This window comes from Panicum virgatum, chromosome 9K, assembly GCF_016808335.1.
Source record: "Panicum virgatum strain AP13 chromosome 9K, P.virgatum_v5, whole genome shotgun sequence".
NCBI lineage: Eukaryota > Viridiplantae > Streptophyta > Magnoliopsida > Poales > Poaceae > Panicum > Panicum virgatum.
The window spans coordinates 70,297,014-70,314,561 of record NC_053144.1 but is presented as its reverse complement, the minus strand read 5'-3'; the positions used below and the strand labels follow the sequence as shown (position 1 = coordinate 70,314,561).

The following is a 17,548-nucleotide window of genomic DNA, read 5'->3' as shown; positions in this document are numbered from 1 at the left end:
TGTTGCTATGCAGCTCCAAACTCGAAAGGCGAAGTTTTGGCTTCACTCCTCTGTCTCAGACGTCAGCTAACACCTCTAGGTATAGGAGGAGGAGTACATGTACATCTCCTACACGGGACGCAGGCACCAGCTGTGTCAGTGCTGTCCCTGACACGTGGGTCCCACACACGCAGGCCCACCTGTCAGTAGCCCAACTGCAGGCTGCCGAACTGCAGCTGATCCCTTTCCCCGCGCCAGGCCGTCCCGCAGAAAAGGACGAGACGGGGCCAAGACGAAGCAGGCATCGAGAGCCAAACCAAACGAAACCGTGTGCTCCTGCACTGCACCCCGTTTTGTTTGCCCCCCGCCCCCGGAGGGAAACCCCGTGCGCGACGCGGAAAACCACGAGCCCGTCGTCGTCTCTCTCCCCGCGCGCCCACCGGAACCCACCCACGACTTCTCCCGCGCTTTATCACCAACCCTGGCAACCCACCCACACGGCCACACCCAGCAACAGCAAGCTACCGAGCCATGTGCCGCGCCACCACGATGGAGGTCGGCCGCCCGACGCCGACCCTCGACATCCGCGCCTTCTACCTCCGCCTCTCCTCCCCGGCCGCCCCGGTGCCGGCGGACCTCGCGCTCGTCTACCTCCCGGCCATCGGCGGCGCCGCGCTGGGGCTCAACGGCCGCGCGCTCCCGCCCGCCGCGCCCGCGGAGGTCACGCTCCGCCAGGTCGCGGCCGACGCCTACGCCAGTGCCGACCGCGTCGCCGCCGCCGAGGGCGCGCGGTTCGAGGTCTACGCCGGCAAGGAGATGGCGGCCGAGGGCGTCTTCAGGCGCCGCGGGGAGCTGGGCTGGCGCGTCGAGTGCCGCCGGGCGGGCCCGGGCCCGGCCCCGGTCGCGGTGGCGGAGGTGGTGGTGCTCGCGGAGGGCGGCGTGCTGATGAGGGACAGGGCCAGGGCGACGTCCAGGCGTGGGCTGGCCTGCGGCGGGGGCACCAGGCTGGAGGGGATCCCGGAGGAGGCCACGGACCTCGCCTGGGGGTGCCACTGCGGCTCCTGCGCCGATGATGAGGACTGGGAGGTGGTCTCCGACGACGGCGAGCCGTGGAAGGACGAGGAGGAGGACGTGGAGGTGGAGACGGTGAGGTGGGCGATGGAGATGGGGGTGTGGGCCGTGTGCCTCGGCGTCGGCCTGCTCGCCACGGCCAGGCGGTTCCGCCGGAAGCGCGCCTTCTGGTGAGCGCCTCCGGCCGCCGCTCCTTTTTGGCACCGTCGTCTCGTCCCGCCAGGACTAAATTTTTGCCTGTATAGTAGTTTCAAGTGTAAACTCCAAGATTTAGTGCAAATTTCTCCTTGATTTCACGAGTGTGCATTGCATCTGATCAACGAGGACAGACTCTTCTGCATCTTCTGGATGTACAGTACAACTACAACTGTGTGACTTGTTCCAATCCAAGCACAGTCCCTGATTCCTGCAAATTTCTGCGTATTTAGATGACACATCGGTTGACACGACGAAAATCTGTCTGTAGTTTCAAGCGTATATACAAACTCGGAATTTCATACAGCTTTCCTAGTGATTTCACCTCTGTTTTACAATGTACATTTCCTGATCAACGGAGATTCTTCATCCTCTGACAGTAGAACCATGTGGCTTGTTCCAAGCACCATCGCTGGTTCTTCATCCTCTACCTGTACAAGTACAGCCATTCAACTATTAGATAGGATCCAATCTAAAAGTATCTCAAAGGTGACCTCAAACATCCGAGTTTTCTGGGAACGATCGCCATCGCGGTGCTAGATTTTTTAAGTACGCTAGTATATCAATCGGCAATTTTGCTGGGTCCTTATCGAGAAGGTAGCAGACAGGAGAACAGAAGGCTTGCAACAGCAGCAAGTCGTCGACACCTAAAAAATAGGGAAAATTCTTTGGATGTAGACTCTTTAAAAACACGCCATTAGAAAAGATTCCTTTTCCATCATTTTGACTCTGAATTGGCCAAACCCACGTTAGCGGCCACAGCTTACTAAAAAACACACATCGCCCCGACCTCGAGGTCCAGTTCCTCCATTCACATCACAAATATCTTGACAAAGCAGGCAACTTTTAGAGAAAAGCATGCAAATGCCACAGCATAATATGAATATTTGGTGCAAGTGGATTTCATCCGAGCCTGAGTTGTTTCGGGAACAGACAATGGATACCACAACATCAATTGCATGTTACTATCTAATTTGTTTAGGAATCAGAACCACTGTCTGAGTCGGAATACAGTTCATATGGTCTATTCCTGTTCGTGTTTGCTTCTAGCGGTGGCAGATCGTCATCTTCATCAGAATCTGGTCCCTCATCAGTCTGCACAGTTTGTGCTTGTGCTCCAGCATCAGCCTGGGCAGTTTGAGCTTGTGCTCCCGCCTCTGAACTTTTATTTGGTGTTGACTTGAAAATAGCTGGCCTGATATAAGAAGAGATGAAACGATCAGAAGAACAATTTGAGGATGAACCACTAGGTTCAGTAGAGCAGAGACTAGCACTCCAGTGCTGATACAAATGCGCAGCTTGTGGACTGGTATTTTATAAGGTCAATAAACAGCTTAGGATCTCTAATCCTAGTGGGGTTTTTTTTTCTGTGCCATTGTTACAAAATGCATCACGAAATTCAGCTCTTTCAAAAAATAATTCTCTCGTGGACACTTGACCAAATAAAGCTTGAATTGACCAACATGTGCTGTTGAAATTTTGTTAATCAGTGACCCTGTGTTATGAGGGAAGTGAATTGCATATTCAAGATGCAAGAGAATTAGAAGGTAAATAATGATGGCACGTTGTAGAAACAGTATTTTGGTTCCATGCCAGCGACATATGACACCATACCCAATGTGCATAGTAGAGAAGTAAGCAGTAAAACAACCACTTTGTAAATTGGTGGCACACTAACATTCATATAAAATTACATATGAGATAAACTGGGATACATTGCCACCAGTTTCAATAACAAAAAGAAGTTTATTGATCTAAACCTAGATGGGTCTCGGTAGCACAAACTTTCCAGTGATGTTGCTTATCCCGCTCAACACAACCCTTCAAAACCGGAGGGTTGGAAACAGGTGCAAGTTATTTCATACTGATTCTTCCTTTTGTCAACTCTTAAGCCAGAGCTGTTAGTACTTGACTAGCATCATTGGACCAGGGAACTTACCAGTTACCAGACTTGTCCAGAGCTCGAACTTGTTCGTGGAAGAGGACTTGCGAGACCACACACGCAATCTTGCTCCCTGATTCGAGGGCCTGATCCCTCCCACTAGCATCCACAACCACGAAACTCCCTGCGCATTCAGTGCAGCCACGGTCTCAGACTAGTAGCGACCGGGAGAAGTAATCAAATCCTGGTGAATTTAGGGTTACTCACCGCTCTTGATCCAGAAGCTCTTCTGGAACTTGGCCGGGAACAACGCCAGAGACTTGACGCCCTCGCCGTCCATCACCTAGCAAAAGCACGTCGCTGAGAACAGACGTGGCGCGGAGCCGGAAGCCCGGGGAGCATGAATCGATAAGCGCCGCGTACCTCGATGACGTTGGAGCCGCGCAGCGTGAGGACCTGCATGATGCTCTCGCCCTCGGCGAGCGTGACGGCGGCGCCCTCATCGCACGCCCGCCGCAGGTTCTTCCTCCCCGCCTTCATCTGCTCCGCCCCCTTTTTCGACGGAGCAAAGGGAGGCGGATTTGCTTCGAGGGGATGGAAGCACGAGCACGAGGGGAGACACGGCGCGGCGGCGGCGGCGTAGTAGTAGTGTGCTCGGGGGATCTGGGAAGGTCTCGGCTGAACAGAGCAGGCCCGTGGTGTTGTCAGTTGGGCTGTGAGCCTCCTTTGGTCATCAGGCCCATAAGATTATGTTCGTGTTGGCCCACGTTATTATTTGGCCCAAGTAGTAGTGAGCGCCGCGTTGAAGCCAACGCTTTCGGAATCCCCAGTGTGGGCGGGTGCCAGTGGCAGGGCAGCAGATGCGCCATCGCGGTTGACGACAAAGGGCGACGGCCGATGTTGTTTGGCACGGCAGGAAACGTCAAGAATCTTTCTTTTCTTCGGTGTGATCTACGTACTCCCTCCATTGGACCCATCAAGTTTTGCTGCTTCTTTTTTGGACCCATGAATGAATGGTAACCAAGCAAATTTCACCCGGTCATTCACTTGCACCGATCCGTTTGGGAGGACTTTTTACCGGCTTCGATTTCATATACTTTACGCAAGTTGAGGTAAACTGTTTCGTAAGTCTAAGATAAAATTGAATTAGAAACCAGATAACATTATTATTTTTATTTTACCGGCTTTAATTTCACAGGTAAAATTACGTATTTTTGCGGCAACCATGCCGGCTTGCACATGGACGCGGTCCCTCCCTCCTCCACGGCTCCAAGTGGAGGCTGTGACGCGATCCGCCTCCGCCGCGGCGGCATCCCAGGCTGGCTGGCTATACTCGTAGTCGGCAGGCCGCCCGCCCGAGCCGCAGCAACTGTGCTGTCGATTTCGGCCCTGTTTGATCGGTCCACGAGAATTCTAGTAACAGTGCGGGCATATTTTTCGAAAAAAAAATCTCGTATGCATGAAGTATTTAATGAAATCTATTTGCAAAAAATTTTTAGAGATGAGTGTAACTTTTCGCGACGAATCTAATGACAGTAATTAATCGATGATTGGCTACAGTGATGGTACAGTAACCATCCTCTAATTATGCGGTCAAAGATTTTATTAGATTCTTCAGATTTTCTAGCGCAGAGGTTCTGGAATTAGTTTTATAAATTGATTTTATTTGACACCGTAATTAATGGTCAAAGTTAATAAAATTTCTAGCCCACACTTTCCTGTAAAAACCAAACGGGGCCTTCGTACGAGCGTACTCGGCCGTGGTACCTCGCGAGCCGCAGCCGGTCCGCTCTCCACGAGCCAGCCGGGATCCTCTGTCTCTGGGCGCTCAGCTTTGTCACCCTTCCGTGTCTATTTGACTAAATTTTCTAACAAGTTTGCACACACTATTGTATTATTATTTGCTACCAACACTAACCAACCACATTCTTTTCGCTATCAAACATGCAAATAAATACTAGTACTCTCCGTTTACCATTTCAAAAGGTGGAAGATTAGGCGTAGTAATGAGGAAGAAAGCATCTTGGCCACAGAAAAGCACCGCGCACGCGATCCTGATCACAGACCAACATCGGGAGCCGGAGAACAGTCGGCTGCATCTGCCGCTCCGATCCCAGTCCCACCACCCGCCACTTGCCACTGACATCCTGGTCCCACGCTTCCGGTTCACCACGCTCCAGGCCCGCCACGTCACGCCAAAATAATTTCTCCTCCCTCCCTTTCCCAACCAAAATCCCCACTCCTTTCTTCTCCTTCTCCCAATCTCCCCCAGCTCTTTCTCTGTCCACTCCCCAGCGCGCGACACGGGTCAAGCTCTCCCCCGCCGCCGGCGATCGCCGGACCTAGGGGCCCGTCCTTCTGAGCACGCGCGCCACAGAGCCATGGTCAGGACCGGGAGTATGCGCCGCTCCTCCCCGCCCGCGCCGGCGGCGGTGCCGGCGTTCACCGCGTCGCCCGAGGACTACCGGCTGCTGGAGGAAGTCGGCTACGGCGCCAACGCCGTCGTCTACCGCGCGCTCTTCATTCCAACCAACCGGACGGTCGCTGTCAAGTGCCTGGATCTCGATCGGGTCAACAGTAACCTTGTGAGCTCCTCTGCAAACACTGCTTCCGTCCTAGCTCCATTCCTAGGGTTCGGTAGTCAGGATCGTTTTTTCTTTCATGATTCAAGTGCAAGTGGATTCGACGCACCTGATGTCCTGTGCGATTAGTTGAATGATCGATCCAACTGTCGGTGCTTTTTTTCCCCCTTCCTTCCGTTTGTTGCTCAAGCTTAAGGTTCATAATTTATCAGGCTGTAGACTGTTGTTAGCGGAGTTGGGAATACTAGTTGACAAAGTTGACCGCTTCAATTCGTAGTTTTGTTTTCAGTTTCCGGTTGATTGGCTTCTACCATTGACGCTGGCCACAGTTATGGTTGCAGCTGGTTGCAGATATCTAGAATGGGATGCAGTTACTTTCTGATCGATCTGGATTAGATGTGCGACAACATTCTGTATCCTGTTTGAATGTATTTCTCAAGGAAAAAAAATCCCCATCGCTTGGGTCATGATGGCATCTTGTGTTAGCTGGCCTAACATCACCAGAAACACTATTTGCTTGCTTTTGAAGTGCCAAACTTTATTCCTCTCCATGAAAATGCTTTCAGAATAAATGAATTTGCACATGTACTGTTTCACTCCAATTTCGGTCTCTTGCTGTGCCCCTTTTTAAATTAACATCTCACAGTAATAGTATCTATATATTGTATGCAGGATGATGTAAGAAAGGAGGCTCAAACTATGAGCTTGATAGATCACCCTAATGTCATCAAGTCTTACTGCTCATTTGTTGTGGATCATAATCTTTGGGTGGTAATGCCATTCATGTCAGAGGGTTCATGTTTGCACCTAATGAAGGTTGCATACCCTGATGGTTTTGATGAGCCAGTTATCGCCTCTATTCTAAAGGAAACACTCAAAGCTCTAGAGTACCTCCATAGGCAAGGACATATTCATCGTGATGTCAAGGTTAGCTTTCCAACTCTAGGGTTTGTCTGGGTTTATTTTGTTAGTGCCTTTGCTCAACATATCATTTTGTTGCAGGCAGGTAATATCCTTATTGATAGTCCTGGTGTAGTCAAGCTTGGGGACTTTGGTGTCTCTGCTTGCATGTTCGATAGAGGTGATAGGCAAAGGGCTAGAAATACATTTGTGGGGACACCATGCTGGTAATTATGTTTCTTTTCTAGATCATTCCCGCTAATGGTTCAATAGGTACTAGTTTTTTTGCATATATTTTTAACACGTTTTTGGTATCTTAATCTTATTCGGTGTTTAGGATGGCTCCAGAAGTTCTCCAGCCTGGAACTGGATATAATTTCAAGTATGTGGTGAATCTCAATAACTACATTTTATTTGCTACTGTAGACCATTTTTGGATACACTGTATATTGCACATGCCTAGTTTGATTGATCATAATATGACCACTGCTTCATCATACAACCTCGATCGATTTCATTAATATGAGAAGAAATGTATATCAGGTTACAGGCCCTAATCACCTGCACAAAACATATAATGTTCCTCACCACACATGAGAATTTGGCGACCGGGCAACCAGAACAGGAAAAGAAAAATTCCTATTGGTCTAAATTTTAAAAGCATGCATAGGTCTTTTGCTCTGGCAGCGGACAAGGATTTAGCACCTCCTGCAAGATCTTATTGGGTTAGGTTAAGCTGTTGTAGAACAGAGAACCAGACCTCCTAGGGCACTACACAAGATATGAGGAGGTGCTGCATATTTTCTTCTGATTGGACACAAAGAGGCCATCTCCGGATGCGCCAGCCCTCTCTGCGATAGGCGATCTGTGATCCAACATCAGTTCAATAGGGCAAGCATAAAAAAGATTTTGCAGCACATAGGTGCCCAGCAGTTCCAAATCCTGAGTGACCACGGGTCGTCTTCTTTGCAGCGAATAGGAGTGGCATAGCATTTTTATATATATCGGTCTTTAAGCCAGATGCTAAGCCAAGCGATGTAGCAATTACGTAATGAAGGTCAAATCTGCAGTTATGTACTGGAGAAACAGCACCATGTCATCAGCATAGACCAATATTTCAGTCGATGTGCAGCTAGAGGTCATAGTACACCATTAGCATCAGCTCGGTTGACCAGTAGTTTCAGAACATCCATTACCAAAACAAATAGCATTGTAGAGATTAGGCCACCCTGTCAAAAACTACATCTATGATCAATACCCTTTCCTGGTTCGCCATTACAATACTCGAGTCAGTTTGCACCATCCCGAACCAAAGCCGAGCCATCTGAGAACTTCCAGCATGAAGATCTGGACAGCAGACAGACTTGCTAAAAGAGGCCTTAACCATCCACCAAAATGTCCACTTTGTGATCAAATTGAAGAAACAATAGACCACCTGCTGGTTTCTTGTGTCTTCACCCGGCAATTCTGGTTCATCATCTTGCAGCAATTTGGGTTACAAGCTGCAGCACCACAGCTGATATCTGCTTTGTGGATTGGTGGGGAGGAGTTAGCAACATGCTTTCTGGTCAGGGTAAAAAAGGAGTTAACTCTATCATTATCTTAGGGGCCTGGTTAATTTGGAAACATCGCAACCGTTGTGTGTTTGATGGTGAGACCCCCAATGTTTCCCGGGTTGTGGAAGCCTTTAGAGAGGAGGTCCAGTTGTGGTCTGTAGCAGGGGCTAGAGGAGTTTCATATCTCCTCGCCTTAGCTCCTTCTTAGCTGAAGAGGGTGTGTGTTCGTGTGGTCTGGTCCCTGTTAGTGTCCAGGTTTTAAGAGGGAGAAAGTACTAGTTTTTGAGGGTGTGTTACAGACCCTTTATCCCTGTAACATTTTTTTTGGGGTGGGGGGTGGGGGGGGGGGTTTACCCCCACAATCTCTTCTTAATATATTGATGCGCAGTTCTCCTGCGCGTTTGAGGAAAAAAAAGATCTGGGAAACCAAGTCAAAGGACAATGGGCAACCTTTTTTTAGAAGTTCGATGTGAACTTTGAGCTAGTTCTATGAAACAGCATTGTTTCATGAATATAATATCAAGCAAATGTTGTATTGCAATTTAGTTTTATGTGACATTAAATATGATTGGAGCACATCATAAAGTCAAAAATCTTCCCAGAAACTAGGTGACGATTGGTTTCTTGGCAAATGTTCCTATTGATTTGTTTCCACTTATTCCGCTTATGATTGTACTAATGTAATGTAACAATCATGTTTATTAATGCATTATAGCTTTTGTATTTCTACTTCAAATTTTCTTGATTGCTATTGTAAGTGAGATCTTCTAACAACACATGACCCTTTGCGCAGAGCTGATATATGGTCATTTGGAATAACTGCACTGGAGCTAGCACATGGACATGCTCCCTTTTCGAAGTACCCTCCCATGAAGGTAACAGATCATTTGCTCTATGCAGATTAAGATGTTAGGACCTTTTCCCTTTTACTCTTACAGAATAGAACATTGTGCAACAAAATGTTTCTGGGAAGCTTGAAAGCTTTGCATTAGTTTTCTTGAAGTTGAAATTTCACCAAGTAGCCTATCTTGAAAAGTTACAGTGCAAGTATGTGTTCTTAATCATTTAGCTATCCCATATGCTAAAAAATACACTCTTTTTGCCATCTGGTAATTTCTCTTTATGCTGCAAGCTACTGCCTACATGTGCACACATTCTTTTGTAGTTTTGTAAATACTTATTTGGACTTACTGATTTCCAGCAGCTTGTGAAACTTTCATAAACACGAATAGTCAAATCAAGATGTTGGTGATCCAACTTTACAATTTTTTTTGCTCCAATAACGATTTCCATGAATTAACGTTTGTGTATTCAATGTTAACTGAGGATTTCCTGGTGGATCAGGTTCTTCTCATGACGCTTCAAAATGCTCCTCCAGGTCTCGACTATGACCGTGATAAAAGATTCTCAAAGGTAGTACTAATCCTTTTGGTTAATTCTTGGGTAGTGAATGCTTTGCAATTATAGTTTTCTGGCACTATCTTTATGTTCTAGAATGCTGTTTCTGTCATTATTTACAGACTCGACATTAGGTTATATTATTGGTTTTGCTCTTCTAATGGAAGTTTTCAGTTGTAATCAGTCCTTCAAGGAAATGGTTGCCATGTGCTTGGTGAAAGATCAAACAAAAAGACCAACAGCCGAGAAATTACTTAAGCATTCTTTTTTCAAGAATGCAAAACCTCCTGAGCTGACTGTTAAGAGTGTTTTGACTGATTTGCCCCCTCTATGGGATCGTGTTAAGGCTATCCAGGTTTGTTTGTATGTACTCTCGTCGTGCTTCTTTTTGTTTAATGCTTGTGACAGTGTTTCTTAGTGAATGACTGTATTTCCAGCTAAAAGATGCAGCACAGTTGGCTTTGAAGAAAATGCCTTCTTCAGAACAGGAAGCACTTTCCATGGTTCGTGAAAGTGTACTTTGCCTATTTTTCTCTCCACGATTTTTCCCCCTTCTTTCTCCCCTGAAGCAGGCTTGATGTATCCATTATATAGGTGAAATCTTCTGCTTTAGTTTAGTTGGATGGTTGGACCATGTTAGCATTAAAGATGCTTCAGTTAACAGATTTGGCTTGAAAACAAACTTTATTGAAAGACAGTAGGAATATATATCACCTAAACCATAGCCTTATGGAGAATGAAATTTGGATGCCAATAGTCTGCACGAGTACGTTGGTATTTCGCAATGCTTATTGGATGAATACTAAAACATGTTTCAGCGGAAGCATCACTGGTCTGTATAAAATATATATTTAGCTCGTCAGGAAATTGCAAACTTCTTTTTATCCAGGGAGAAACATCTATGCCCCACTACTTCAGAGTTGCAGAATTTTAAATCACAAACCAATGGTAGATTTCAGAAGCTAACCCGTTGAACACTTCAAGAATTGCACAACTACAGTCAGGACAGAGCTAGGATCATATAACGAGGGGGGCCACCTGCTAATCCATGTATCTTGAAGTGGCTTGAATATCAGCTACATCCCTGACTACAGTATATGAACATGGTGCTCACATGAGTATCAGCTATTTATTTTAGATATAAAAAATTAGTTAACATTAAACTTAGTTACTCACAAGATATTTTTGCCTACTGTATTGTTCAATTACATAGCACACTATTATGTATTTTCATTGGCATAGACACAATATTTACTCCTGTCCACTATGTTTTATCTGACAGAGTGAGTACCAACGAGGTGTTAGTGCATGGAACTTCGACATTGAGGATCTAAAAGCCCAAGCATCGCTGGTAAAGCAATATGTTTTGTTCTGATACCTTAATTGTATGTTTTAAAAATGGATGCATTTTTTCCTCACAGTAAGCTGTATAACTTTGCAGATTTGTGATGACGATCCACTTGAAGTAAAAGAACATGATGACAACGCCAGTATAACTGACATTGATAAGGTTTGCTTGACTCCATTTTCTTTTGTTTAAGAAAGACTTTAGCCCTGTCCACTAGTAATAATAAAATAAATATGACTTAAGCTTCATAAGAAAGCTACAGAGTCATTAAATTATATACATATACAAAAAATATTATATGTGTATCGTGACCAGGGAAAAGATTACCATGCATGTCTTAAAAAAGAAGGGAGAAGACTAGTATATTTTGGATTGAGACACTAAGACATGTTTAGATGGGGCTAAAAACATAGAATCCTAGAACTGCTTCTGTGTAGATCTGTGAATGTGTTTGCAGACTCCTTTATTACATTAATTTTTCTCATCTGGGTACATATAAAAGATCTGCAACCCTTTACTTTTGATACTTCACAGTTTCTCGCTATCTTGAACAGCAAAAAAAAAGCCTACTCTGTTGAGTTATAAATGTGTTTTTATATGCAAGACAAATATGTACACTATAGGTTGATGTAAGCTGCTTCTGAATTCTCTATTGCCAGGATACGTCTTCTGACAGTCATTTTGGAAAGCCGACACAGTTGAATGGAAATCACAGCAGGTTTGGTAAAATCTATAACATTTTAGCATCCTTTGGTTTTCAATATAACTTTTTTCCCCAGTTGATCTCTGGTTTTTCATTCTCCGTGTTGATGATGATCACTCAAAGTTTGCTTATAGGGATCAGTGAACCTCCATGCATATTACAATTGCTGTATATGTTTCATGTCTCAGTATGGGTAGCTCATTCATAGTCTTCTGTTACATTTCAGTGAAAGAACTTCTGCTGCAGCAAATCAAGGTCAAAATGGCCCCCAAACTAGCAAAGCATTGTCTTCCAACAATGGTAGTGCCGATAGTGAAAGGAAGGTTGATGGACCTAGAAACCAGGGATCAGAAATTGATCCCTCTACATCAAAGCATGACCTGGATGGGAAAAAAAGTGGAGTCAGACAAACACAAAGAACATATTCTGGTCCAATTCTGCAATATGGTCAGCATAATAGTTCGTTGACTGAAAGGGGTCACATTGTTGAAAGGTATGTTTAACAAACTTTGCTGAATGTGTTCCATTCTAATTATGTGTTACTTTAATCTGATCTATCTTCTGTTAACCAATATTCTTCCATTTCAATTCTCAATAGTTCTTATTAAATATTGTCCATGGCCAAATTGGATATCTGAGTTATTGCTAGATAATTTTGATATCTGAGTCTTAAAGAACGGAACACCTTTTTTTTTTAGTTTCTTGAGAAAAATACATGTTTTAAACAGTTAGCTTACACCTTGTTCTTTGTATATTCCAAAATTCTTTTTATCATCATTGTCACTTGACAGGGATGCAGGAGGTCAATCTGGATCTGATAAACAAAAGAATGGTACAAGAAGAACCAATAATCTGAGCGGTCCTCTGTCACTTCCAACTCGCGCTTCTGCAAATAGTCTTTCTGCTCCTATTCGATCATCTGCAGGTAGGATATAACCTTCAATTGCTGACTGATCCTATTGGCTATGTACATGATAGACCTGCATGCACATTCTTATTAATGTAGCATTGCAGCATATTTGCTGTTCTTGACTTTTGGAATGTAATTCTAACCCTCTGTTTATTAAGTCAATTGCTCTAGTTATTTTCGCATTGAAAAGACATGATGTTCTGTTGATTGTTACAGGTTATGTAGGCTCTTTGGGTGATAAGCCTAAGCGTACCATGGTGGAAATTAAAGGCCGCTTCTCTGTGACTTCTGAGAATGTGGATCTTGCAAAGGTAGGTTGCCCTCCTTTGACTGAACGAGATCACTTTATAAGTAAATAATCTAATAGTCTGCTTTGTAGGTCCAAGAAATGCCGGCGAGCAGTGCCTCTCGCAAATTGCAAGAGGTAAGCATTTAGGAATGCTTTATTGGTTATAGAACACTATTACACTCTACTGAGATGTGTCCATCATGACTAACACTGGAACTTCTCAGGGGCCTTCACTGAGAAAATCAGCGAGTGTTGGTGATTGGTCAGCGAATGCCAAGACAATGGTATCGTTTCTCATTCTCGACTTGTACCGTTTCTTAGAAATGAGTAACTTCTGTATACTTACTGTGGTAATAGATTTACATACTGATTTTTAGTTTTTGTCTTGGAGACGTTGGAGACATTAGCCTAGATGGGCAAGTGGTGGTCCAGAAGGATACTTTTCGGTATTTAGGATCGGTGCTACAAAAGGATGACGACATTGATGAAGATGTTAGGCATAGAATTTCAGCTGGCTGGTTGAAATGGCGGCAAGCTTCTGGCATCCTTTGTGACAAGAGGGTGCCACAAAAGCTAAAAGGCAAGTTCTATAGGACAGCAATTCGTCCGGCGATATTATACGGTGCTGAATGCTGGCCTACAAAAAGGCGACATGTCCAGCAACTGAGTGTAGCAGAGATGCGGATGTTGCGGTGGTTTTGCGGGCACACAAGGAGGGATAGAGTCCGGAACGAAGTTATTCGGGATAGGGTCGGGGTGGCACCAATTGAGGAGAAACTTACCCAGCATCGGCTGAGATGGTTTGGACATGTCCAACGAAGGCCTCCTGAGGTGCCGGTGCGTAGTGGAGTTCTTGAGCGGGTCGATAATGTAAAGAGAGGTAGAGGTAGACCTAAACTGACGTGGGATGAGTCGGTTAAGAGAGACTTTAAGGATTGGAATATCTCTAAAGAGATAGCTTTGGATAGGAGCGCTTGGAGACTAGCTATCAATGTGCCTGAACCTTGAACTTATTTCTTTCGGGTTTCATCTCTAGCTTACCCCAACTTGCTTGGGAAAAAAGGCTATGTTGTTGTTGTTGTTGTCTTGGAAGCGATGCTGTTGGGATTTTTTTTATTTCCTGAAGCAAGACTGCTTCCTCTCTGTTGAAGGGAAAACACTCAGCTTTGTGTAACTGGGATTTTGTTATTGCAGTCTACTAGTCATCAGCGGAAGGAACTCTGCAATAACTCTGTATCCACATCAATTCTGATTCCTCATCTTCAAAACCTTGTAAAGCAGACCACGTTTCAGCAGGTATGCAACAAACTTAATATACTCAACAATTGGGAAAATATATCCTCCTTCCAGCACCTTTTAACAATCAGACTGTGCTTTAACACACGACATCCCAGTCAGAGGGGGGAATGGTCAAAAGAAACTCGTTCCATTGAAGATCTTTTACAAAGCACTTTCAAAAATGTGCATGATTTGTGCAATGCAAGTCAACTTAGAAAGAGCTCTTCTTTTTATAAAAAAAAACACTTCTCTCTCAAAAACAAACCACTTGCTTGGGTGGGCCGGAAACAACCAAGTAAGTATCGAATCCACTTAAAAGCCAGATTAAGTAAAGAAGTAAGTGGAATTCGAAATCGTAACTTTCGAAACAACAAATAAAAATTTAAAGAAATAAAAAAGAGCAGCCCGCGTTAATAAAACTGAGAAAAAAGCGGATTTCTCCCTAAAATATCATCATCGTCTTTGTGAAAGTATGGAATTCTCACCAAGAGCTGCGGAACTCACGACTCTAAGCATCCATTTATCTATAGTATGTAATGATTTCCTATTTCCTCGCTCCAGGGTCTGATTACAGACCTACTAAGCAACTTGCAGCAAAATGAGAGAGTTGACGGTAAGTACTTTCCTATCTATTGTTGAATGCTCTTTTTTTTTCTTTCAATTTGTCATTAAAATAACCATTGATTTTATCCAGCAGCCCAGTCAAGAGGCCAGAGTATGGGGAGTGATACAGCAGTAAGAACCTCAGCTTCATACCATAACCCCCCCCCCCCCACCGCAGTTTTTTTTATAATTAACTCATAAATCTATTCCCAATATTTTGGCAGGTTGAAGCGTCTACGGCTGAGGGAGAACGGTCCTTACTGGTTAAAATTTTTGAATTACAATCTAGGTAGGTCCATTATGTTTATAAGGGGCAATTACATCTTCAAGGATTTTCAAAACTTCGAATTTAACTTTCCTCTTGTGTATTTACCGGCCTCATTCCATGCTTCTACCTGCCATTTCGGACTCACTCTGCCACTTCATGGTATTAGTCACCATAACATGATATAGTGAACTGCTGCTTTTGTTTACCTGTTTGCTTTATCATTAGTCAACCCAACTGCCCCACATTGTCATCTTGCCTCGCGTTGCCACTCACTTCATGCCATTGTATGTACAATAGTTATCAGAAATCTGGGTCAACCAGGTCAAGGAATGGGGTCGCACTATGCCATTTGATGCTATCTTCACCTTGCCGTTTTTCATTACCTCCTTTGCCACTAGTGGTTGCACCTTGTCATTTTTGCTGCCTGCTAACACTGACATTTATCTCCCTCCCCATACTTGCCGTTTGTAGCTTTGCTACCTTGAATATGTCTACACACAGAGGCATATGCATTCTGTATCAACTTTTCTCTAGTCACGGGCATTTTGGTTCAGTTTCACACCATAAACAACTTAGTTACGCACCAACCTAATTGTTTATAAGTTTGGGGGTATTGTTTATCTGGCAAAATAGCTTTTGCATTGGAAGGATTAATACACACAGCAAAATGCATTGAATTTGGCTATTTAGGATGATAATGCAATGGCATAAAGCAAAGAGCTCAAGTTCATGACATCTTGATTGTTAGTTGGGAACATATCTGGTGCAAACCACAACTTTGTGAAAACCCGTGCAAACCACGGCAAAAAAGTCGTCTAAATTCACCAAAAAAATTACACATGTAGATGATATGATGCTATACAATCTTGTAAAATATCTTGTCCAAACTTGACTTCATGCTATACAATCTTGTAAAATATCTTGTCCAAACTTGACTTCATTTGTGAGATATAAAAATAACAAATTTCAAGCCAGAAAGCTGTCCAAATGATTTGTTAGAAATTTGTTATTTTTATATCTCAAAAACGAAGTTGAGTTTGGACAAGATATTTTACAAGATTGTGTATCATCATATCATCTACATGTGTGATTTTTTTGGTGAATTTAGACGACTTTTTTGCCGTGGTTTGCACGGGTTTTCATGAAGGCTGTGGTTTGCACTAGATACGTTCCCTTGTTAGTTAGCTAGGAATCTAAGATATAGTGGATTAGTTTCTATTTTATCTGGGTTAGGAAATCATGTGAGCTTTAGTGGGTTTGGGACTTGTATCTCGAACTGATTTCAGATCAAAATGGTTTTAAGTTACCTGTAGAAATTGGTCCTCCGAGGTCTTTGAGACTTTGAGAGTGCCTGCTAGCATACTCTACAAAATACCATGACTCACAAAACTCCTTGTTTCTAAGTTAGCTATGGTCTAGAACCTCCAATCAAGATTTGATTGAGATGCTTCTTTTTTCCTTCTTCACTAATTGCGCCATTTCATTGTAATGAGTATATGTAATCAATATGTATTTTATCTTGCCCCCTTGCAGAATGATTTCTTTAACTGATGAATTGATTGCGGCAAAGCTGAAACATGTCCAGGTCTGTATCTGGCTATTTCTGGTTATTTTTCTTGATTATGTTGGAACTTGCAAGCACATATGTTTTTATTATTCACATTATTCAATAGACCCTTCAAGAAAATCAGGAATAGTAACAAACATTGTTTTGCTGTGGACTAGGGTTGCTTGTGGAGAATCTTTACCCATGCTAGTACGATACTCCATTTCTTTATGGCTCCCAAACACATGTCTTCAGTTATACCTAATAGAACTAAAATGTCAAATACCCTGGTACACCGTAAGTGAATAATTTAGAATACATGTGCTTATTGATCGCTTATGATCCCCTGTGTTGCTTTCAGCTTCAAGAAGAGCTAAATGTGCTCTGCTGCCAAGAAGAAATAGTCGACATGAGAGAGGAAGAGAATGAATAAGCATGATGAGTTAAAGCTGGCCTTTCTTACTACTAGTAGGGAGGGAGCTAAAAGAAATATATTCTGAGCTCATGCAAGCGACGCTTGGCTAACTTGCCTGCCCTCAAGGTTTTTAAGGTGCATTGGTGCTGAGCCAGCTTAACTCCGGGTCTCATCAGAGCAGAAAATGTTGCGCAGCTGAGAAACTGCAATGAGTTTGAAGGAGAGGGGAGAGGTCTTCGAGGTGTAAGATCATCGATGGCTCGGCTTGAGATCTACCGGTTGTTAGGAATATGTGTATCGGTCGATCTGTTTTGGTCCGGGTTTAGTTCTTCAGTGAGTGTTAGCTGTTTGTTGCGGTGTGCGTTCATTTTTGGTCGCACCGATCGCTGAGATGGCGGGTGGCCATGCTGCCAACCTCTAATATACTAGTATAGCAGTATAGCACCATTGTACCGCAGAAAAACTACGAGAATAATCGCATCGCATCTAGGAACAGCGTGATGTATATGTAATGTAAAAGTTAGCACCTTATTTTTGGAAATACAATTCCGGCTGTACGGAAACAGCTGTTCGTGCATCACGCACTGTTTTACTACCTCCTTGTACCAAGCGAAAGTTTACTGCA

At 44.0% G+C, this 17,548-nt stretch overlaps 3 protein-coding genes across 6 annotated transcripts; 2 read left to right on the top strand and 1 right to left on the bottom strand.

Annotated features, from left to right (window-relative positions):
* Positions 1-352: 352 nt before the first annotated feature.
* On the top strand, positions 353-1,390 carry LOC120647579. Its single transcript, XM_039924412.1, has one exon. It carries the CDS (start codon positions 511-513, stop codon positions 1,222-1,224), a length of 714 nt encoding a protein of 237 aa, XP_039780346.1. The 5' UTR covers positions 353-510; the 3' UTR covers positions 1,225-1,390.
* A 682-nt stretch (positions 1,391-2,072) lies between these two features.
* LOC120647580 (probable RNA-binding protein EIF1AD) lies at positions 2,073-3,797 on the bottom strand. Its single transcript, XM_039924413.1, has 4 exons — positions 3,551-3,797; positions 3,395-3,470; positions 3,185-3,311; positions 2,073-2,440 (listed from the first exon to the last, which is right to left on the bottom strand). Exons 1-4 carry the CDS (start codon positions 3,665-3,667, stop codon positions 2,224-2,226), a joined length of 537 nt encoding a protein of 178 aa, XP_039780347.1. The 5' UTR covers positions 3,668-3,797; the 3' UTR covers positions 2,073-2,223.
* A 1,570-nt stretch (positions 3,798-5,367) lies between these two features.
* On the top strand, positions 5,368-17,515 carry LOC120647578 (serine/threonine-protein kinase BLUS1-like). Of its 4 annotated transcripts, none has more exons than XM_039924410.1 (22): positions 5,370-5,712; positions 6,382-6,636; positions 6,712-6,836; positions 6,947-6,991; positions 8,959-9,040; positions 9,510-9,578; positions 9,748-9,918; positions 10,001-10,066; positions 10,846-10,914; positions 11,005-11,073; positions 11,571-11,629; positions 11,841-12,107; positions 12,406-12,539; positions 12,741-12,835; positions 12,904-12,948; positions 13,038-13,097; positions 14,008-14,109; positions 14,653-14,704; positions 14,789-14,826; positions 14,919-14,983; positions 16,496-16,547; positions 16,870-17,515. In XM_039924410.1, exons 1-22 carry the CDS (start codon positions 5,509-5,511, stop codon positions 16,939-16,941), a joined length of 2,196 nt encoding a protein of 731 aa, XP_039780344.1. In that variant the 5' UTR covers positions 5,370-5,508; the 3' UTR covers positions 16,942-17,515. The 4 variants fall into 4 exon arrangements, 3 of the variants coding, with proteins under 3 accessions (XP_039780344.1, XP_039780343.1, XP_039780345.1); XM_039924409.1 differs by having other exon boundaries at positions 14,786-14,826; XM_039924411.1 differs by lacking the exon at positions 14,653-14,704.
* The last annotated feature ends 33 nt before the right edge of the window (positions 17,516-17,548 follow it).

Excerpts from the sequence above, each read along its gene's own strand:
- LOC120647579 (XM_039924412.1), top strand. The coding sequence starts at position 511 with ATGTGCCGCGCCACCACGATGGAGGTCGGCCGCCCGACGCCGACCCTC.
- LOC120647580 (XM_039924413.1), bottom strand. The coding sequence starts at position 3,667 with ATGAAGGCGGGGAGGAAGAACCTGCGGCGGGCGTGCGATGAGGGCGCC. Across the intron at positions 3,471-3,550 it reads GCGGCTCCAACGTCATCGAG|GTGATGGACGGCGAGGGCGT; the intron begins GTACGCGGCGCT and ends TGCTTTTGCTAG. Across the intron at positions 3,312-3,394 it reads GAGCTTCTGGATCAAGAGCG|GGAGTTTCGTGGTTGTGGAT; the intron begins GTGAGTAACCCT and ends CTGAATGCGCAG.
- LOC120647578 (XM_039924409.1), top strand. The coding sequence starts at position 5,509 with ATGGTCAGGACCGGGAGTATGCGCCGCTCCTCCCCGCCCGCGCCGGCG. Across the intron at positions 10,915-11,004 it reads TAAAAGCCCAAGCATCGCTG|ATTTGTGATGACGATCCACT; the intron begins GTAAAGCAATAT and ends ATAACTTTGCAG. Across the intron at positions 11,074-11,570 it reads GTATAACTGACATTGATAAG|GATACGTCTTCTGACAGTCA; the intron begins GTTTGCTTGACT and ends CTCTATTGCCAG.